The sequence below is a fragment of the Humulus lupulus genome, chromosome X (assembly GCF_963169125.1).
Source record: "Humulus lupulus chromosome X, drHumLupu1.1, whole genome shotgun sequence".
NCBI classification, from domain to species: Eukaryota; Viridiplantae; Streptophyta; class Magnoliopsida; order Rosales; family Cannabaceae; genus Humulus; species Humulus lupulus.
In genome coordinates this window covers 92,248,410-92,272,500 of record NC_084802.1, presented here as the reverse complement: position 1 = coordinate 92,272,500, position 24,091 = coordinate 92,248,410, and the positions used below count along the sequence as shown (strand labels likewise).

At 36.3% G+C, this 24,091-nt stretch overlaps 1 protein-coding gene across 2 annotated transcripts; it reads right to left on the bottom strand.

Annotated features, from left to right (window-relative positions):
• Positions 1–9,585: 9,585 nt before the first annotated feature.
• Positions 9,586–23,777, bottom strand: LOC133804998 (putative lipase ROG1). Of its 2 annotated transcripts, XR_009878738.1 has the most exons (11): positions 23,231–23,777; positions 22,903–22,970; positions 22,475–22,545; positions 22,003–22,275; positions 12,379–12,539; positions 12,218–12,273; positions 12,021–12,073; positions 11,819–11,951; positions 11,330–11,427; positions 10,937–11,177; positions 9,586–10,212 (listed from the first exon to the last, which is right to left on the bottom strand). XR_009878738.1 is itself a non-coding variant. In XM_062243098.1 (10 exons), the coding sequence occupies exons 1-10, from the start codon at positions 23,506–23,508 to the stop codon at positions 11,106–11,108; spliced, it is 1,263 nt and encodes a 420-aa protein (XP_062099082.1). In that variant the 5' UTR covers positions 23,509–23,777; the 3' UTR covers positions 10,643–11,105. The 2 variants fall into 2 exon arrangements, 1 of the variants encoding a protein (XP_062099082.1); XM_062243098.1 differs by lacking the exon at positions 9,586–10,212 and having other exon boundaries at positions 10,643–11,177.
• Positions 23,778–24,091: the final 314 nt, after the last annotated feature.

The window sequence follows — 24,091 nt, the reverse complement described above, 5'->3', positions numbered from 1 at the left end:
ACATCCAATGAGCATGTGTGTTCACCGAAAAATTTACGAACCTCGAACATATTGGAATTAACCAATTTTGTAGCCCTCAACCTCCATTTGCATTTATCATCAACACATACTGTACACCATATATTTTTCGCAGACTTCTTTACTTTAAACTCAAAGTTTTTCTTTAATGCATAAAGATGGAGTTTCATCTTCAACTCTTGCTTGTTCTCAAATATTTGACCCTCTTTTATTTCCCACGAATTGATACTCGAAGAAGATGTCAGTAATTGAGCTGTTGAGGCTGAAGTAGAGCCTTTTTCCCCTTGATTCAACAAAAGTGGAGTACTCCATAGATTATCTTTGCCAACCTGTCTTACTTTACAACCTCTATTATTTGAGGAATCATGGCTCTTTAATACTTCATTGGAGGTTGACTGTTGTAAATTATGCTTCACAAGTACATCATTGCAGGTAGACCTATCAATATTTTCATTATCATCTGAGCTTAATGCATCATTATTATCATCATCACAACTGTCTTCATTGCCATCTGCATCATTATTATCACCATCACAACTCTCTTCATTGCCATCTGCATCATTATTATCATCATCACAACTGTCTTCATTGCCATCAATGCAAAAATCATCATTCACTTTGGTTTCAACTGGAGGAATAGTATACAACTCACGTGTTTTAGTAACCAAAGGATCATTACTTCTCTTCTCTGTAGTAGACACACATAGGGGTGTCCGATGATTGATAGATGTTCCTATCTCATCAAGAAAAAAAGCAACATCTTCATCATTACTAATTAAAGATGGAGGGATACCTTTACTTCCAAAATGATAGATTACATTTAAGTCAAGATCAATACGAGACTTGTCAGCTCCGATTAAAGTATACAATTGATCAACAAGACTATTGTTAGTGATAGTCTTTGGCACCTTCATACCCTTGCTTTGTTTAGCACTAAATGACCAACCTTCGTTCAAAACTTGTTCCCACGATCCATTATATAACACCACAATATTTATATGTGTTTGACCTGCATAACATATGACAAAAGGTTCGAAATCCAAAGGTTATTAGGTAAAACTAGCCAAAAGAAATAAGAAATAAATGTGTAAAGTAAGCATGTGTGAAGCATGTGTGAACCAAGTGTGAAACGTGTGTGAACAATGTGTGAACTGTGTGTGAACCCAGTGTGAATTATGTGTGAACCAAGTGTGAATTATGTGTGAATCATGTGTGAACCAAATGTGAATCATGTGTTAAGTACTCGTGAACCAAGTCTGAACCAAGTATGAATCATGTGTGAAAAAAGTGTGAATAATGTGTGAACAAAGTGTGAACGCAGTGACCAAGATTGCGAAAATGTGAACCAAGTGTGAACAAAGTGTGAATAATGTGTGAACAAAGTGTGAACACAGTGAGAACACGGTGACTTAAATCGCGAAAATCATTCAAAAATTCGTCATCTCAACATAAAATTATCTCTTTTCACAGATTTTTTAGTGTATAGTAGTTCCAAAATTCTATTTAAACTATTACACAAGACACCCATAACCTATAAATAAAAAAATACTTACTCATTATCAAATCAAATGTTCAATCTTCTTCAAGTTTGGGAGATGATTTTTATTTAATCTTCTTCAACTTGGGTGAGAAGAAAAGAGATGTGGGAGATAACGTCACTTTCTAAATCTTGGTGCGAAAAAATGGTGATGACCTTTGAGATTTGATGATTTGAGAGAGAATATGTGTTTGCTATATTTTGTGAGAGTAGATTTCCATGGCTGCTAGGTACGTGCAAGACAAATAAAAGAGAGAACAACTTAATATCTATTGAAGGGTATTGATGTCTTTTTAAGTGCCTATAAGGTCATTAATGTGAGAAACATTAATGAGGGGTTATGGTTATAAATATATGGTGAAAAAGGGTTAGTTCATGGAGTTACCCTGTGTAAACCATATATGAATCATGTGTGAACCAAGTGTGAATCATGTGTGAAGTATGTGCGAACCAAGTGTGAATCATGTGTGAACCTAGTGTGAATAATGTGTGAACTCGTTTGAACAATGTGTGAACACGGTGACCTAAATCGTGGAAATCATTGAACCGTGTGTGAACCAAGTGTGGATCGTGTGTGAACCATGTGTGAACCAAGTGTGAAGCATGCATGTGTGAACAATGTGTAAACCATATGTGAATTATGTGTGAACCAAGTGTGAATCATGTGTGAAGCACGCATGAACCAAGTGTGAACCAAGTATGAATCATGTGTGAACCAAGGGTGAATAATGTGTGAACTTGTTTGAACAATGTGTGAACTATGTGTGAACGCAGTGACCTAAATCGTGGAAATCAATGAAAAATTCGTCATCTCAACATAAAATTATTTCTTTTCACAGATTTTTTAGTGTAGAGTAATTTGAAAATTCTATTTAAACTATTACACAAGACACCCATAACCTATAAATAAAAAAATACTTACTCATTATCAAATCAAATGTTCAATCTTCTTCAAGTTTGGGAGATGATTTTTCTTTAATCTTCAATCTTCTTCAACTTGGGTGAGAAGAAAAAAAGTGTGGTAGATAACATCACTTTCCAAAGCTTCGTGGGAAGAAAAATGGTGATGATCTCTCTTTGTTGATGATTTGAGAGAGAAGATGTGTTTGTTCTCTTTGTGAGAGAGAAGGAAGGATAATAGAAATGGTGAGGAGGGCTGGTAGCTGAAAACGAAATGCGAAAAGGGAGGAAGAAGCCCTAATGTTAATAAGGGTAACTTAGTCATTTCACATGGGTATAAGGTTAAAAACATGAGAAACATTAAAGTGAAGTTAGAGTTAGTATTAGACTATTAAATAGGGTTAATTCATGGAGTTTCCCTCTACATATAACAGAGACCAATTTGGGGCATTTATCAGCTTTTTTTATTTAGAACCCTATTATGAAATCACACAAAAACTTTCACTTAAAAGAGAAAGAGCTACACAAGCAAGGCAGCGACAACGACGAAGGCAATGAAAGACAACGACAATGGACAGTAATGGGCAGCGGCGGTGGCAGTATACTGTGGAGAAAGAAGTTGATGGAAATGAAATCAGGGAGAGGTTGTGCTATATTGTTCAATATAGGTTTTTTATTTTTTATCTTATGTTTTAATTGGGACCTTTACATTGAGTATGATCCAACAATGGAAAATGGTGTAAAAAGTAATGTAAAAATTAATGTCCACCGAACCTATCCCATACATATATCATTAAACATTTATTTATAAATTTGTAAAGTTATTTAATGTAGCCATATGGATATAACTATACATGCATGCTTTTTTAACTTATTTTATTTAGTTTTTTTAAGTTTTTTTTTTTTTGAAGTATTTACATATTAATTTTGAGCAATGCTGCTCATTACGAGGCCGACTATCCAATGCATGATTTTTTTAACTTATTTTATTTAATTTTTTTAAATTATTTTCTTTGGAAGTATTTACATATTAATTTTGGGCAATGCTGCTCATTATAAGGCTAGCCAATTCCGTAGCCCTACATAGACATTGAGACTGGTTCAAGCTAGATCAGCAACATTTTTAATTAATTTGTGAGGGCTTAATAGGAATTTTGCCTCCTGAAATATTATCAATACCAAATTGTGTCCCCCTTAATTTTTGAGCTTGATAAAAAATTTCCCTTGAACTATTTGTGTTATTGAAATATGAGATTTTTGTCCAATTTTACTAACAGAATGATGATGTGGCATTGCCTCATGGATAATTGAAAGAGTAAATATGACTTAGTTAAGGTGTTGGGCATGTGTCTGGGTGACTTTGAAGCTGGCTAGGTGTTTGGATGTGAGAAAGTGAGAAAAAGAATAGAAAATCTAGGTTTTTTTTCCCCTTAAAATTTTGATTTGTATATGTTGTGATCATTTTTTTTTTTGTTGGGTTTTTGTTGTGATAAATTGATGAGTGTTATTGAGATTGTTTAGTTGGTGCAAAAGTGAGAGTTAGTGAAAAAAAAAAAGTAAGGAAAAGTGAAAGAAAATGTTAATATAGTTATGATTTTATCAATTTTAAAAAAAATATTTTTTGTAAGATTTAACTTAATTTAAATGGATTTTTCGTTTAATGATTTTTTCTCAGTATCTAATTTTTTTTATTAATATTAAAAATTTGGTTTTATTTTAAAATTGAGAGCACAATTTGGTAGTGGTAATAGTTTGGGGGGGAAATCCTATTTATTTTTTAAACTATACATGTGGCATTGAGTCAATGTCATTGACATAGCAATGCTACATCAGCGCCCAAAATGGCACATCACCATTCCATTAGCATTAACATCAAAAGAAGGAATTCAGAAGGGTCAGAAATGAATGACTACTTTTGAGGGTTAGTAGAAAAACCAAATACATGAACTAAGTACTTGGAAGAGTATAGTTGAACTGATAGATTGAAAGATTGAGAACATGCAGCAAGTACTTCTATAAGTGCCTCTAAAGAAAGCAATTATAAGGACAAGTTGAAAGAAAAAATGAGATGGGCATTATGAGCCTTAAGTGTTTCTTAAGGGAATTAGTGAGCATCTGACGTTAGAAGGAGTTTACGATGGAATCTATTGAAATATGTACCAGATGCATGTTGCATGGTTGCATGATCTAATTAGAAAGGTAAAAGAAATTAATAGGATATACACTGCAAGTCAATAAGGATTGTAGACAAAGAGGAAAGTATGAAGTATATACGTAAATGTTATGGATACTAAGGAGATGAAAAGAAAACTTCATGGATTATGAAATTGGAAATATGACGTAGAACCAGTATGGATGGATTACTACTACAACGAACATATAAGTGGCAGGAATATCAAGTGGCAAATAAGTTGAAAATTTAGTAAAGAATAATTGTTACAATGAACAAGACCAGATTGTGGTTGGTGTAAATCTGATAATGTACCTAGGTATTTGTTGTTTATAATTGGACGTGGCTACAGTACTTAGCCAAGATATATTGTGATGATCCAGAGTAGTGGAAATCAATTATAATGGAAAGATTCTATGAAATTTTGAGGTTGAGTTGTTAGATACTCTTGAGGTTGAGAGAATCTTGAGATGTTATGGCATAGGAATTTCGAGGACGAAATCCTTTTTAAGGAAGGGATAGTTGTTATATTTGCATTTGCATTTTATGGGTATTTTAGTAATTTGGCCTGTGAGGGCAATTTGATAATTTATATATGTTGATGCATATGTAAATTGTTTTCTTTTAAATTTCATGATAATATGTGATTTATTTAATGATTATGATGTGTATGTGTATGACAGCGACAAGACACAATTCCTTCAAGTATTAGGAGTTTCAGTGCCAAAGATATTGGAAATAATGGGTTAGAATAGAAATATGAATCTTGTGGTAGAAATTGTAAGTCAAAACTATTAGATCGTGGAGGAATTACTAAAAAAGGCATAAGTGGTTTCATAAGGAAGCTTAGATGAGGGATAGGATGGTAATTGTGTATTATTTATTATTAAGAATTAATTAATTATGGAAAAATAAGATTAGGTTTACACAGATACGTCTTTAGAATTAGGTTATCAGATCGGGAGTCAAGTCAAATATTCTTGATCTGGTTATTTTGAGGCTTAAATACTTGAAGGAGGACCTTGGTGTGAACTAGATGAATTAGTTGTGGGAATTGAGGAAAGAAGCCAAGATTGGTGGCTGAAGCAATAATTGGTAAGTTCTTTTAATATTGTTATCTATGTTTCATGGTAGATTTAGGTTTTGATGATGAAAAAGGGATATTGATTTGCACTTTTGATTAATGGTTGTTCATCAGATGTTTAAGATTTATTCTAATTGCATTATAAGTGTTAGAAACATGTTAGGTTGCTTGAATTGGTTGTTTGGGTCGAAACTTTACGAGTTGGGATCGAAATTTGGGTTTAAAATCGCATCTGTGATTTCTGGAATTTGCGACTAGCACGACCGCGCTCAGACTTGGCACGACCCCACTGCTCACCTGGAAAACGCATTCTCATTGTGGGCTCGACTGCGCCGATTTCCCAAAAAAGGGAATTTTGGTTGTTCCTCCCTTTTGATTATGAATTGGCACATTTTGGTTTGAGGTTTTATGCAATAGGGTTTTAGGACTTTCTTAAGGATATTTTGAGGATGAATTAGCCTTAAGAGGGACATAGGTGTATTTTTAATATGGTTTTGGTTTGGCTTTAGCTTAAAGGTTTTGATATTATATGATACGATAGGCTCGCTAAGGATACTTGATGGAACGCGTTAATGTGTGTGGAGCATTGCTGGATCTGAGGTAAGAATAGTGGACACCTGGACGCAAGGTGTACGCCCAATGTTCTTAAATTTGGTAAACTTTGTATGTTATATTATAAATTATGTTATAAGTTATGCAATGAATTATGTTAGAGATTTTGTTACGAATTATATTGTGAACTATGCTATGAATTATGTTATGAACTATGGCATGAATCGTGTTATTAATTATGTTAGAAGTTATGTTATTGAGTGATGCATGTTGTGTGTGACTGGGATATGTTTGAATATGTTGTATGTCTGTGTTGCATGCTTATGTTAATTCATGTTGGGTTGTACAACATGTCGGAACGACACTGGTAATACGAGTTATGGATTGAATATGTTACACTATATTTATTGTATTCTATGTTTACATTATGATATAGTTAGGTTTTGTTAGGATAGTTTATATATGTTATGATTATGTTACGATGCGATAATGTTGATTATGGAACCTTGTATGTTAAATATCGACTATGAGTTGTTTATGTTAGGTTGTGAGGATATGAATTAGTTTATGTTTTATTTTTTACGCTTTATGTTTTATGTCTCGTATTGTTGGGCTTTGGGGATTGTGTCCTGTATTGTTTATGTCTTGTTAGGCGTTAGCTCACAGGTACTATGTGTTACATGTAAAAGCAAAAGCGTAGTTGACGAGGTGATGAGTTGGAGTAGGCTAGGTCAAATGTGTGCATGTCGTGATTGTCAACCTAAGGGTCAAAGGGGTTTCTACTTATGCATGGTTTTAAAAGTTTTCAAGTCATAGTTTTATGTTAAGTTTTAATAACTTGTATCTTTACCAACAATATGCATGTAAAAGATGGTTTATTTTAAATAAAGAGATCTTGAGTTGTATTTTTTGTAAAGGATATTTAATTCGTGTTTGTTTTTAAATGAGTTTTGATAAATGTTTTGTAGTAAATTATTTAGTTTATGTCGGGTAGTTACAAGGTGAGTGATCAATTCACCAAAGACTTAAGTGACCACTTTAAATAGTATAGGAGCCCTCATTAGGCTCAACCAATGAGATTCAAGCATTTGTTATAAATTTTGGAGCCAAAAACATGTCACTATACGAACACGTACAAACGGCCCAGGCAACGCGTCGCTTGTAAAGGATTTTATGGGACTGGTGATGCAACACAGGTCCTTCTGATTTGGCCCCCCAAAACTTGTCACAAAACATCTCTAAATGCCTCCAAACTTTTTTGGGTACTCTTATATACTCCAAAGAAACACTTTGGACTTAAAAATATTATTTATAAATGCTTATATCAAAAGTTAACTCTCGCATGTTGACTTTAGTAAAACTGTTATGGTTTTTTGCACTCTTTTGTGCCTAACCAATTTTACTTGGTATTTAACCAATCATAATAGACTCTAGTATAATGAGTGGCGTAAACTAGATTCCATATTGCACTTGCATATTCCAATTGAGTCACCGCTCTTCGTTCATTTTTTTCAAGCTTCAAGTTTGAATCGAATGGTGTATTTGTATCTTTGATTTTGATATGTCTAAATTTTTCAATCACTTTCTCGACATAATAGGCTTGACTTAAAACAAAATCCTCACTATTTATTCTAACATTGATACCTAGAATGATATCGACCTCTCCAATGCATTTCATCTTAATTTTGAATGTAATAACATGACATTGATCATTTCAAGAAATATGCTATTTTAATTTCTATAACATGCATAAGAATGTAAATTTCCCTTTGTAGTATACTCTAATACTTTCTCCTTTCCGAGACTTTAGTTTTATTTCTTTCTTTAATTCATCTCTATAATAATAATAATAATAATAATAATAATAATAATAATAATAATAATAATAATACATGCATGGCAACTGTTTTGATCAGATTATTTCTTCTCTTATATTATTCCCATTCTTAAATGAGTGACATTCTCAATTAATTAAGAAGAAGAAAAACTTCTCGTTCCACTTCAAAAATATACCTAATTGAAACACAATAAAAATGTAGCATATATATGCTATGAGGAAAAATGTTTAAAAAAATTGACATGTTTTTAATTAGTTCATATATATCATATGCCATATGGAAGACTTAAGATTATTTGTTTCTTTATATTTATATATATAAATAAATATTCTCAGCTTGTACCATAAATTTTGAGTCACAAAACTATACCCCTTTCCCAGACACAGTTAACGACGAGCAAAGTAATTGTGCTTCCACTATGTTCAGCAAAGTGTAGACAAGGTTGATCAGGGTTAAGAGGATTTACTATGCTCTTATCTAGTATCTCCTCTCATCTCTCTCCCTCCTCTTCTTTCCATCCACTCACTTCTCTCTCCTATCAAACATAGTTTCAATAGATGAACTTGATGCATTGACTCGCATATTAGAGAAAGCACAATATGGGCAGCCTTTTAAGCCGTTGATTTTCTTATGAGAAGTTTTTTTTTCAACCTAATTTGACAATTTGTCTAGTAGTTAATAGTTGGTACTTTAATGTTTATGAGGTATATTTTAATTATGTGACTTTATAATTTTTCTTACTATAATTATGAGGTATATTTTAATGTTATATTTATCTTTTAAAAGTTTATTAGGTCAGAATGAAGATATTATATAATAGACTAATTGATTGAGTCGAAATGAATACGGATAAATCTCGAAAGATGTTCAAGAGCATCGAAAAATACACATAATATGATTTGAAAATATTTATTATTGAATTTTTTTTATTTATACAATACAAAATAGTATAATTTACTACAACATTTTAATATAATTAAATACCAAACATAGTGATGTATAAAAATAATATGAATTTTTTTATAAATACACATTTATATGTTTTTTTTACATTTGTACGATCCCAATTTTTTTTAAATTTTATTAACTCAAATTTTCAAAATTACGATTTTAAAGTTTTATAATTATAAAAATACAGTTTAAAAAAAGCAACTGAAAATCAAATACAGTATTGAAAAAGCAACTATAAATTAACTAGACATTAACCTAATTGCATCAACCAAAATTAAACTAAAAAAATCAATCTCGAAAAATTTATCCATACATTTTAAAATATGACAAAAATAAACTCAAAGTATATCTCAAAACCACTAAACATATACCTATTAAAAAATAACTTGAAAAATATTATCATTAAACATAAAAATTATTTTAAATATATATATATATATAAACTCAATATATACCTAAAATAAACTAAAAATATTATCAACTAGAAATCAACCTAATATACCTCAAAATAACTACACATACACCTAAAATAAACTAAAAGTGAACCAGGTTTTGCATTAGGTAAATAAATGATACCCAAAACAATACAGTTTTGACGCATCGAAACAAAAACGACAAGAATATGGAGAAACTATAAATGGGCTGTCACAATTTCTACAGACAAACAAAAGAGTAATTAGCTTCATATTCTAACTAACTTGGGTATACAGCATCACATGGGTATACTCTGTCTCACTTCTAAAAAACAAAAACAAAGTAGCTCATGGGTTCACCTTGTGTCTCTTACCTCCATATAAATATTATATATAATAAAAGCTTGCCACGTGAGTGGCATAACGATCTACCACCATCTTGACCACATCCATGCATAGGGATGAAGAACTTAGTGCCTGTCAAGTGCCAACGATTGGAGAACAATTTAAACGCGTCAAACATGTATGGCATGATACCAGGAGTAGCCTTTTTGTTTCTGCAACTTGTACTACAAGCTGCGTCTTCTTCGTTGGCCGACGACAAGTAAGCTTCCCAATGACGACAGCCCAAGAATCGTCTTCTTCAATTCAGGGACCGTTGCCATCCGACAACCCAAGATCATCATTTTCAACTCCAGTTGACGATAAGCCAAGTTATGAGGTTCGAGTAGCCTTGGATGATGATGCTTCTGGGTTCAGTCGAGTGTAAGTCGGTAAGTCCGATCAAAAGAAGAAGCAGTAGAAGCCGTAAAAATATAAAGGAAAAATATCAATTTGGCTTATGTATTTTTCCCAAATACGCGATTCGCCCCTGTGATTTGTTAAATAAAAATTCGGTCCGTGTTTTACAAAATGGATCAAAATATTACTTTATACTCAATTTTGGTCAAAAAAATTCATATAAAATCTTTCATTCTAAGCTCTTCAGCTACATTCTCCACTTCTCTGAACCCATCTCATCACTAACGACCCGAGTATTAATCTTATAATTTAAAATATTTTGAACAAAATCAGGTCTAAAATACTATTTTGATCCATTTTGTAAAACACAGGGTCTGAATTGTTATTTAACAAAACACAGGACTCGATCGATATTCCGAAAAAACACAGGCGAAAATATTGTTACTAAATTTAGCATTTTATGTAAAATTCTCAAAATAATATTATAGAATACGATACAGCCTATCAAACGCACCTATATAAAATGACATAGGTACAAATACATACCCACTTTCATATTCATTCCTAGATCCCTCTGAATTGGGATATTTTTATAGTGTACAGAAAAGTTCTCTGTTAAGGTAGCAAAGAAATCTGACAATCGAGGATCATGTCCTAAATATAAATTAGACGAACCCTAATGCTTCATGAGAATCTCCTTTTCACTCAAAATCAATCTGATATAAATAGTACCTTTAGCTTAACAAGAGACAACCATGTAACCAAGCTTCATCTTCTGATTTAAATGGAGGTCACCAACTCAGATGACAAAATGCTGCCTCAATATTGTATTCTTCCCCAGGCTGAATTTGGATTTAGGGGCAACTCCACTAACTTTAGATCATTGCATAACAACACCCGCTTACACAAGAAAATTTTCAACCATGTGGTCAATCACATCAGCTCCGTCAGAATTTATCCACGATCCTTTCACCTAAAAAATAAAGAAGATATTAAAGAATGTTTCCCATGACTAAGACACTTGCTCTGTTGGACTGCGTCGAAAGCAACCGGTTTATTTTTCTGATATTTACAAATGAAATCTATGATCAACAGCTGGAGTGTCAAGAGATAACATTGACTTGCCTGAATGGTATTGTGCGCAAGAAATCTTTGTCTACTCCCGCTAAAGCTCACATCAATTCTTTCCCAGCTCAGTTTTGTCAAACCCTTTAACATTTCCTCTGAAATTTTTTGTTTATTGAATTAGAAACGATAACTATCAATTTTTTGTTTATTGCATCAATATTTTTTTCAATTGAAGCTCAACGAAGCAGAGAATCGTGAAAATTGCAAATTATTAATCTTTACAACATGTCGTAAATATAATTTTTAAGATTTATTCAACCTACCGAACTCATCTCCAAAAAAATAAATTACTATATTTATCATCACAAAAAAAAACTGTTTTACTGAACTTTTCTCCAACAAATCAGCAACATCAAAGAACACATCCAGACAGTTTTCTCATATTCTCCCTTGGTAAGGAAAACAAAAACATCAATGTTTTAATAAAGTACTTTCAGAAAAAAGTTAAATTATTCAGCTAGAAGAAAGAAATAGTAAGTTTGAAACCTTCCATGTTAACATTCTTGCCTCCATTGCCAACTTTGAGCTCAATTGGCGCTTCATCCTCAGGACTGGCAGTTCTTGCTGTCTCCTTATTAACAATATGTGGATATTTACTGTCTCGTGACAGCCTTTTGAGCTGATATAGTAAATAAGATTATTTAATTCAATACACAGACAAAGCCTCGAAATATAAATACAACATTACCTCTGGGAGTTCATTTTGACGCCTTAGAGATGATGTACTCCAACCGACAAGGTCTATGCAAGTAGTCAAGTACTTCATATAAGATTAAGAAAAATGAAAATGACATTTGAATATGAGATATCATTCTATGTTTTCCTCAAATGGAAATAAGTTTATAGCAAATGTAAATAGAAGCTAGTACAATGTAAATAGGATACGGTCAAAACGCACATTTGCATAGGCAACACGACGCTTGAAGGATCCTAATGCAGAACTGCAGTTACAGGAAGATATATAATGAATTGTTCAAGAATCAGGTGCCCTCAATGTTGGGGCTCATATGGCTGAAACATAAATGTTATCAGTTATAAGGACTCACATAAATTTAAGATTTTCAGTGTCACTGGCCATCCGAAGAAGAAGGGGAGGTTTCCCATTATCACAGTCAGTCAGAAACAAATGTCTCCCACTTTTACCAAGAAACCAAGATGTACGAGATGCTACTTTTTCCATAGTGTAAAGGCCACAAAAAACTGGAACCTGATATGATCAAAGATATAAACCCGGGTAAGCAGATCAAGCAGTGTTATTATTGAATTTGCAGTGTAATAAGGGCAATTTTTTTATTGACCATCAATTCGGTACACTTATGCTAGGAGATCCCATAATGAAGTCTAGTGATTTATTTTCTGCTTGTTTATGCTTTGAGTTGTTTCCTGATTTTGGTTGGTTATGTTTTGTATTCAGCTTTGTTTGGGAGGTTTAGGGAGGTAAATAGAGATGAAAGAGTGTAAGGGTTAGCGGTTAGGCATGCTATTTGATTTGTAATTGAGCAGTAGCTCTGGAGAGAAGCCAGGTCTCGAATTTCTGGGCAATTTACTATTTTCAATAAAATCTCTTTCCATCTATATTTTTCTGCTATACCACTACTGTGGTGTATCAAAGCATCGACCTAGGGCCAATTGGTATCAGAGCATCAATCTAGGGCCAATGGTGAACCGAATGGAGACCCGCATGGAGACAATAGAGGGGTTGATAGCCACGGTGCAAGAAGAGATGGGAGCTATGAACGAGAAGTTACCAGAACGGGGGCAATGAATGGCCACACTCAGTCGCTTCGACCAGTTCCTTCGCACCCAGGAGGAGCGCCACCCAGCTCAAGTGGTAGAGGCTTGGGACCAGTCGACGATTTTAGGAAAGGTCGTGGTTGTGGACGATGGGACTCGACCACTAGGTTCAGGAAGGCCAGTCAAACACAGCGACACTGGTTCAGCTTCCGGAGGGTATCGCACGACCACAATGAATTCACGGTGGGATATACAACCAAGGGGAATCGAACTCTCCAACTTTGAGGGTGAGAACCTTGATGGTTTGCTGATGAAGGCGGAACGCTATTTTTCCATTCACTAAATGACTGATGATGAGTGTTGTATATTAAACATTTACTCAGTGTCTTTCCAATAAGGAAATTAAGCTAAATTATTAGAAAGTTACTATAATTAAAATATATAATTTTAGGCTAATTGATTTACTCTAGAATATTTATAATTACTCTAGAATATTTGGTATTAAATACCAGATTTGTTTAAACCTGTACAGTGAGTATTTAAAGGTCTTATTCTCTATCATTAAGGATTATCAAAGGCTAATTTTCTGCATGGTATCAGAGAATTCCCTCTAACTTAGAAATTTCGTAGCCTCTTTTTTTTCTCTCATCCTTCGTCTCTTTCCTTGTGGCCACTTTCAACAAAAACTCTTCTGATGGAAGCCTCACTCCGATGATAACTCACTCAGCCTACTGATTGGCTCGTGCCCCTTCGGAAGGCCAGCCCTTCATTGTCACTCCATCTGAGACCAAATTCCATCAATTTCTTAATACCTCCAAGAATGCTATTGCATCTGCTCCATCATCCTCTTCACATTCAGGTACCTCCGCTGCCTTCAATGTTCAAAACTCTGCCTGGATTGTGGACTCAGGGGCCTCGGATCACATGAATGGGCAGTCCCATCAGTTTACCACATACACTCTTTGTCCATGTACTCAAAAAACTAAGATTGTTGATGGTTCCATCTCCTCTGTGGCTGGTAAAGGGTCTATATATTTATCCTCTTCTATTACCCTTTATGATGTCTTTCATGTCCCAAATTTATCGTGTAATCTGTTCTCTGTCAGTAAAATCACTTGAGAGAGGCAATGTTTTGTCTCTTTCTCACCACTCTATTATACTTTTCAAGAGATGTCCTCGAAGAAGACGATTGGGAGTGCGAAGGCATGTAGTGGGTTGTATTACATTGATCTTTTTCCTCCTGCTCAAGTAAATAAAACTTTTGTTTCTGGTTGTATTGCTTCTCGTACTAATGATATGATGCAGTGGCATTTATAGGCTAGGCCACCCTAGTTTTTCCTATTTAAAATTTATCTTTCCTAAGTTGTTTCAAAGTAAAAATTTGAGCTCCTTGAAGTATGACATTTGTCCGTTTGCTAAACATACACGTGTTAGCAGGGTTTTTCTTCTTAAACAAAAATCTGATGCTGCCATGACATTTAAAAACTTCCACTCTATGATCAAAAATCAATTTAATGTTAATCTTCAAGTATTGCACACAGATAATGGCACCGAATATTTTAATTCCATCTTGGGTGATTATCTTCTTTCTCATGGTATTATTCATAAGAGTTCATGTGTAGGCACACCTCAACAAAATGGGATTGTCGAACGCAAAAATAAACACCTGTTGGAGGTTGCTAGGGCCTTAATGTTTACCACATCTGTCCATAAGCATTTTTGGGGTGAAGCTATTCTTACCATTGTCTACCTCATCAATCGTATGTCCTCTCAAGTGTTGAACTTTCACACTCCACTCTCCATCCTTCTCAAAACATATCCACATACGCATCTTGTTTCTAATCTCCCCTTAAAAACATTTGGTTGTACTTCTTATGTCCATGTTCTAGGTCCAAACCGATCCAAATTTGATCCATGTGCTCTTGGGTGTGTTTTTTTGGGCTACTCTTCTACCAAAAAGGGGTAAAAATGTTATAATCCTTCTACTCAACGTATGTATGTCTCCTTAGACGTCACATTCAATGAAGAACAACCTTTTTATCCCAATATTTCACTTTAGGGAGGGACAGTGAGTGAAGTTTCTAGTTGGGATACTTGCTTACCTAAAGCTATCCCAAAAATTGATCAAACTATTCACATCAATCCCTCATCCCCTTCTCTACCTGAAATAGGAACATTTGAGCAACAATCTCAGCCCCAAACTAAAGAACTCTCGGCAACCAAAGGACCATCAGGTAATACAGCCAACTACTACTCCAACATCACACAAGTCTGACCCAATGACTGTTCCTAATGTAAGTGATCATTCTCTCAATCCCATCTTGCCTAATGATATTCCTAATGTTGAGCCTTCTAGTATGGTGGAACCCGAGTCTGAGTTACCTATTGCCAAGAGGAAAGGGGTCGGAAGTTGTACTCTACATCCAATGTCCAGATATGTCTGCTATAATAGACTAACTCTGAAATATAAAGCTTTCCTAGCAGAAGTCGAGCAAGTAGTAGTTCCTAAGGGCATAACTGAGGCCCTCTCACAAAAAGAATGGAAGAAAGCAGTCTACGAGGAAATTGGGGCACTAGAAACCAACACAACGTGGACAATAGTCAATCGACCTAGAGATAAACATGTGGTTGGATGTAAGTGGGTATTTACGGTTAAACACAAGGCTGATGGAACGATAGACCAAAACAAAGCGAGACTAGTTGCAAAAGGATTCACCCAAACATATGGAGTGGACTACAAAGAGACGTTTGCACCCGTTGCCAAGTTAAACATAGTCAGGATTCTGCTATCAGTTGTTGCAAATCTCGATTGGCCCCTGCAACAACTAGACATCAAAAGTGCCTTCCTCAATAGGCATTTGGAAGAGGAAGTTTTCACGAGAATCCATCCAAGGTTCAAGGAAAGATATGGAAAAGAGAATGTCACCTGAAAAAATCTCTCTACGGCTTAAAATAATCTCCACGAGCATGGTTTGAAAGATTTAATCGGATGGTAAAGCAGTATGGGTATAAACAAGCTCAATCGGATCACACCTTGTTCTTCAAACACTCACAAGAGGGTAAGGTAACTATTTTCATTTTCTATGTTGATGACATGATACTCCCTGATAATGATTATGGAGAGCAAGAAAGACTTAAAGGCTAGTTAGCCCAAGAATTCGAGGCAAAAGATCTTAGACCAATGAAGTATTTTTTAGGAATGGAGGTTGCAAGAACAAAACAAGGAATTGTTGTGTCTTAGAGGAAATATGTCCTAGATCTACTCAAGGAAACAGGAATGAGTGGTTGTAAACCTGTGACAACATTAGTTGAACCAAAAGGCAAGTATAATCCAACAAAAGAGAAGCTAATTGACAAGAGAATGTACCAACGATTAGTGGGAAAATTGATCTACCTATCCCACACAAGGCCTAATATTGCATTTGCTGTGAGCTTGGTTAGCCAATACATGCAAAATCCATTTGAAAAACACTTGGAAGCTATGTACAGAATTTTACGCTATTTGAAGAAAACACCAGGAAATTGATTACTATTAAAAAAGAATGAGGAAAGAGGAGTTGAGGCCTTCACAAATGTAGATTAGGTAGGGTCAGTTGAAGATAGAAGATCAACAACTGGATATTGTACTAAAGTATGGGGGAACTTGGTTACTTGGAGGAGTAAAAAGCAACCAGTGGTAGCCCGAAGTAGTGTCGAAGCAGAACTCAGAGCTCTTGCTCAAGGAGTATGCAAATTAATTTGGATCAAATGCATACTTGAAGAATTAAAACTTCAAAGGACCAAGCCTTTAAAGTTGTACAGCGACAGCAAATCAGCAATCAACATAGCACAACCCAATCCATCACGACAGAACCAAGCATGTTGAAGTGGACAGACACCTCATTGTAGAAAAAATTGATGGACAGGAACTATCCGTTGTATATATTCCTAGCTAGCAACAATTGGTTGACTCAGTGACTAAAGGGCTATCAACAGAAAGTTTCAACTAGTTAGTTTGCAAGCTAGGCATGTGGAGTCTCTATGCACTAGCTTGAGGGAGGGTGTAGAAAATATTATATATTAAGCATTTCCACAGTATCTTTCCAATAAAGAAATCAAGTTGAATTATTAGAAAGCTAATATAATTAAATTATATAGTTTTAGGCTAATTGATTTACCCTAGAATATATGTAATTACTCTAGAATATTTGGTATTAAATACCAGATTTGTTTATACATGTACAGTGCCTATTTAAAGGCCTTATTCTCTATCAATAAAAATTATCAAAGACTAATTTTCCACAAGTGCTTAGAGACGACTGTCATCAGCCTTGAAGGTGAGGTTTAATTTGGTTCCAGTGGGAGCATCGTTGAAGGCCATTTGTGAACTGGGAGGATCTGAAGAAGCAAATGTTACGTAGGTTCCGACCACTTCCTGCAAGTTCAATGTACTGTGAGTTCCTGACTTTGAAGCAGATCGACACTGTTCGAGAAATATCGCAAACAATTTGAACTCCTCGCTTCGTCTTTGGAAGGAATATCGAAGGAGGTCCTTAAATCCACTTTTCTAAACGGGCTCAAATCGAATACTGGATATTAAGTGACTGTCCTTGGGCTTAATGGGCTTGAGCAAGCCATGGAATTGGCCCAAAAGGTAGGAAGTAAACTACCGGACCAATGCAGCAAATATTTCTGGGGCTTCAAATTTTCAATCATAGAAAGCTTACTCCCCATACGACCAACTCTAAAGAAGAATCGAGCTTTAGGCGACTCTCAAAAGTTGAGATCCAACAAAAGCGTGCACGAGATTTATGCTACAAGTGTGATGAGAAGCATTCTCCGAGACATCGTTTTAAGAAAGAGTTGCAAGTAATTTTTCTACAAGATAGTGTCAACGAAGAAGAGGAAGATTCCATGGACGAACCTAATGAGGAGGATGAAGACACCATTCCAGGAGGACTTGAGAATCAGGTGGTGGAGGTATCCCTCAATTCTTTTGTCAGGCTAACTGCTCCCAAAACTTTGAAATTGGCCGAGCAGGTGGGCACATAACGTTGTCTTGATATATAGCGGGGCTACCCACAATTTCATCCCCAACATTCTAATTCGTAAGTTGAAGTTGTCGGTTACGAAAACAGCACCATACAAGGTAGTGTTGGGCATTGGGCAAGCTACTAAGACCCAAGGAATTTGCAACGGCGTGGTTGTAACATTGCAAGTGGTGGAAATCATTACAGATTTCCTTCCATTGGAGTTGGGGAGCACGAATATGATATTGGGAATTCAGTGGTTAGAAACTTTAAGGGTGACCTACATCAATTGGAGGATGCATTCAATGAAGTTTATGGTTGGGAACACGGGTGTGAAGTTACAAGGAGATTCGACGTTGCACAAGACTCTTGTCTCCCTAAAAGCCATGATGCGCACCAACAAACATGAAGGTCGGGGATTGGTTATCGAACTTGGGGTTGTCTCAATTACGGAGGCGGACCAACGAGCACTACCTGCTGAGATAGCCATTGTATTGCAAGATGCTCAGGCGCTTTTTGAGATGCCCATGGAACTACCGCCCTTACAAGGACAAGAGCTCTCCATTATTTTGCGGGAAGGCTGCTCGCCAATCAGTGTGCAATCATATCGTTATCCCCAAGTGCAGAAGGATGGCATTGAACGATTAGTTAAGGAGATGTTTGCTGTCAAAATCATACAACCTAGCGTAAGCCCCTATTTAGCCCAGGACGGGAGTTGAAGATTCTATGTTGACTACCGAGCCTTGAATCGTGAGACGATACCTAACAAGTTCCCTATTCCAGTTATCAACGAGCTAATAGATGAACTTCATGGAACCACAATTTTTTCGAAACTCGATTTGAAGTCTGGATACCATCAGATCCGAGTTAACCCCGCAAATGTGCACAAAACAACTTTCCGCACCCATGACGGACACTATGAGTTTCTCATAAAGCCGTTTGATCTCACCAACCCACCAACGAATTTTCAATCTTGTTGAATGAGGTTTTTCGTCCCTACCTAAGTCAATTTGTCTTAGTGTTTTTTGATGATATCCTGGATATAGTCACAGCTTAAGTGACCATGTCAAGCACCTCCCCATGGTCCTCCAAATACTTGACAAATACAAACTCTATGCAAATCTCAAGAAGTGTTCTTTTGCTTGGATTATTTGGGTCACGTCATCTCAAGGGAAGGGGTGGCGGTGGATCAGTCCAAAGTGCAAGCGATATTAGATTGGCCCAAACCTAAAAACATCAGGGCACTACGACAATTTACCAAGTATTACCGCAAGTTCGTAGAAGGGTTCATCGAGATACCATGGCCTTTGACGAAACAACTCACGAAGGATAAGTTTGGATGGAGTTAAGCCGCGACCACAACATTCGAGGCTCTCAAGCGAGCTGTGACCATAGTTCCGATTTTGTCCCTTCCCAATTTCATCAGCCATTCATGGTGGAAACCGATGCTTCGGGATATGGGGTTGGGGTTGTCTTGATGCAAGGCCAGAGGCCAGTGGCTTTTTACAATCACATTCTGGGCCAACAAGCAAGGCTTAGGCCGATATATGAGGAGTTGATGGAAATTGTCTTTTGCTGTCCAAAAAAGGTGGTCATACTTGTTGGGGCAACGTTTTGTGGTGTGCACGGACCAGCAGTGTTTCAAGTTCTTACTCAAACAAGGATTGTTGCTCCAGAATACCAACGTTGGATGGCCAAGCTTATGGGATATAACTTTGACATCCATTACAAGCTGGGGGCTAGAAATAGGGTGGCGAATGCGTTATCTCGAGTCAATCAACCAACAGAATTGCTGAACCTGCTTGTGTCTCAAGGTACTGATTGGGAGGCTTTAAGAGCTTCAACAGGATACCTTCCTAGCTAAAATTATTTCAGATCTGCAACAAGGACGTCAAAGAGTCGCTGGGTTTTCATTAGAACATGGGAAGTTGATGTATAAGGGGTAGTTAATATTATCAAAGGATTGTTCCCTTATTCCTATCATTCTACGAGAGTATCACAACACTCTACTCGAGGGACACTCAAGTGAAGGAAAGACCGTCAAACGCGTCTCTTATGATTTCTATTGGCTAAGGATGAGGAAAATGGTGGCGGAATGGGTCCGAGAGTGAGGTGTGTCAAAAGAACAAGACCATGAACCTCTCACCTGCGGGTTTATTACATCCTATTGCTTTGCCCTCACTAGTTTGGAAGGCTTTGACCATGGATTTCATAGAGGGGCTGCCTCGGTCGCACGGTCTGGATACAATATTGGTGGTGGTTGATAAGTTGAGCAAATATGCTCATTTTATCCTACTGAAACACCCTTTCAATGCTCGCATCGTGGCTGCAGTGTTTCTAAAAGAAGTGGTGCGCCTCCATGGGATTCCATCATCCATCATATTGGACAAGGACAAGGTTTTTATGAGCCATTTTTGGCGAGAGCTCTTCAAATTATAAGGCACAAACCTACAACACAGCACCACCTATCACCTCCATACCGATGGCCAATCCGAAGTCGTGAACCATTGCTTGGAGACATCTGCAGTGCTACATGTCATAACAGCCATGTTCGTGGTCACACTGGTTAGCTTGGGTCGAGTATTGGTACAATACTTCCTTTCATACCGCAACCCAGCATACTCCATTCAAGATATTGTATGGACGTGACCCGCCGGCCCTTATTCGCTACAAGCGAGGCACTACTTATGTCTCTTCGGTGGATGAGATGTTGGAGGAAAGGGATGTGTAGTTAGATGACCTAAAGATGCATCTGCTCTACGCACAACAGAAGATGTAGGATTCTGCAGACAAGAAGCGATGAGATGAACAGTTTGTAGTTAAGGAGAAGGTATTTGTTAAGCTTAAACCATATTGCCAAAAATCTCTTGCTACTAGGCGTAATGAGAAACTCTCTCCCCGTTTCTATGGCCCATTTGAAATGCTTGCTCGTATTGGGGAAGCCGCTTATAAGTTGGAGTTACCAGCCACTTCTTCGGTTCACCTTGTCTTCCATGTTTCTTAGCTTCATCAGGCTCATAGGGTGACTAATTCTTTGCCATTGATTCCTCTGCAATTGAGCCCTGATCTGGAATTGATTGTCGAATCAGCAGAGTTATTGGGCGTCCAACATAGCCTACCTGATGGGAAGGGGGAATTGGAGGTCTTGATCAAGTGGAAAGACCTACCTTTGTTTGAGGCTACTTGGGAGAACTACAACAACCTGCTGCAGCAGTTTCCTCAGTTCCACCTTAAGGACAAGGTGAAAGTTTGGGTGGCGGGTAATGATAGACCACCAATTTAGTACACTTACGCTAGGAGATCCCATAATGAATGAGTTTGGTTACTTATGGAAGTTTAGTGGTTTATTTTATGCTTGTGTTTTGAGTTTCCTCTTTTTGGTTGTTTCTTTTTTGTGTTCAGCTTTGTTTGGGAAGTTTAGGGAGTTAAATAGAGATGAGAGTGTAAGGGTTAGGCCTGCTATTTGATTTGTAATTGAGCAGTAGCTCTACCAGGTCTCTCAAATTTCCTGGGCAATTTCCTATTTTCAATAAAACCTCTCTTTCCCTGCAATATTCTTATCTATATTTTTCTGCTATACTGCCGATACACTACTGTGGTGTATCACTTTTATCTATACACTGTCAAAAAAAATTGCATACTAGCATGTCCTTATATTTAGAATAACAGTCGAAGCAGATAAACTAGAGGAAATGCTGGTAGTATTTAGTAATTGTGACACCAGCAATCCTGAATGAATACCACAGTAGTAGTATGTCTTATTATAATATATTTAGAGCTACAAAAACTTACAAGTTCAACATCTTCAAATCAGAAAAAGTGGCAAACATTTAATGATTAAAGGAAAATGAGTGTCCCATTGCAGATATAAGAAAGATATTTCTTTGCAAGTAAAAGAATAGAGAATGCAAAGCCTATGTCTATCACCTGTTTATGCCCCCATGAACCAAGGTGAGGAGTTGCGGAGGTTATGAAATTAATGGGCTTCAATCCAGCAATTTTCCCTTTGAATTTATTTTCTTCTCGTGAATCTTTAGAAGAGCTATCAGGTCTGCAATCTCCATCTACCTGAGATGGTTCTACTGTGATATCTTGTTCATAAAGCCTAGCAATGGCATATCTTGCTATCAGGCCACCTAATGAATGGCCAATAAATGAAATCTTTTGAGCACCTGGGTAGCGCTTTACCGTAGATATAACCTGAAATAACACAACTGCTATAAGTTCCTAGCAGGAAGAAAAACATCTACTTTAAATCTTACAGATCCGTTATGAATACTGAGTAGAGAGAATCCATACACCTTTTTTATTAATTTATTTATTTATGAAAGAAGAGAACATTAAGGACTTCCTCAAGAGAAGAAACTGTTGATTTTAGAGGGACAGAAACATGAAGCACCTCTTCTGCCAATCTCTTTCCCATTACATCAACACCATCAAACGTCAACATTGAAGAATTAGATTCACTGCCTGCATTGTTCCCAAGATTAATTATATGCAGTTCATTTCATTACAAGAATCAACGATAGTGGAGATCATCAAACTTTGCAGCTTGAGATGAGATTGACCAAATTGGAAAAGTCTATCATCCTAGGCTTATTGATTTCAAATCTCAACGGAGAAAATACCACTCTCAATTTAATTTATAAATAAGTACGTAAATGCAACTACTTCATATTTTCTAGTACTTTAAATGCTATAAATACTGGCATACACATTAAAACAAATGCAAAAAATTCAAACAATGTAAACAATCCCATTTGCTATTAATCCATAGTCCATACCTGCCACTAGTACACACACAAAAAAAAACCTTTAAAAACTTACAGTGAACAACAATATCATCTGGGAACTTTTTCAAAATCTGTTTAGCAGCAAACTTCCAATTCTGAGCACTGCACAGACGTAAAAATCAAAATAATACATTTTTAACATCAGCATTCACTTCCCACATTGGCAAAACCAGATAAAATTTCACAAACCCAAAACGCCAATTTTCTTCAACAATAATGAAACAAAAACTCAAAAGACCATTACTTCTTCTACTACACTAAAACAAGACCCAAAGAAACATTGAATCAGCTTGAAAAGCAGACGCGCCAAAAAGAAAATAATAGTAATAATAATCAAAGCAGTACAAATAGCCTATACCAACCTGCCAATAAGACCATTTACCATTATGACCAAGTGAGTAGGGTTCCTTCTCCGTAACTCGTCTTCAATCTCAATATCCAAATTCCCTTTCCCGTCCGATTCAGATTTTACACCAAAACACCCAAAATTAAGCATGCTATAAGAAATTCTTTTACTCTTCTTCTTCATCTTCTCACCATCACTGTGCTTGATCTCGCCAGAATCTACCTTCTTCGAGTTTCCTTCATCATCGGCTTCCTCCACCCTTCTGGAACCATCTTTTAACTCCGAAGACGCCATTACTGACCTTGAAAATTCAAATACAGACTGTGAAATGTGAATTGTTTACATACTGTTTGGAGTCAAACTTCCAGGTCGATTAAGGTCTCTAAAGTTAGTGAATTTTGGGTTAAAAAATCGTAATAGCTTGATAATTTTTGGTTGCTTGGATACGGAGTTTAGTCACCGACCACCGGTCGACGACAGCCCCCACTACTCAGGAAGAAGCCTCAATTATTAGGCACTAACGCGCAAAACTGGCCAATATATTTTCGAAATAGTTCTCCAACTTTGAGATAATTGCGTCGGTAGACGGTAAGATTAGGGGTGCACACGGGACCCGTAAAACCCGAAAACCCGCAAAATCCGCCTAACTCGAACCCGAAAAATCCGTTTTTTCGAAAAATCCGTCAAATTCGGGTATAACTCGATCCGAACCCGAAATATATCGGGTCGGGTTCGGGTTTAAGAATGAAGCTCGTCGGATTCGGGTGTAACCCGAAACCCGACCAAAAATTAAAAAATAACATGAAAAAATTGGACTAAAGTTACTGAACCATAAGTAAACTACCCGACCCTTTTTTTTTCTTCTTCTCTTTCATTT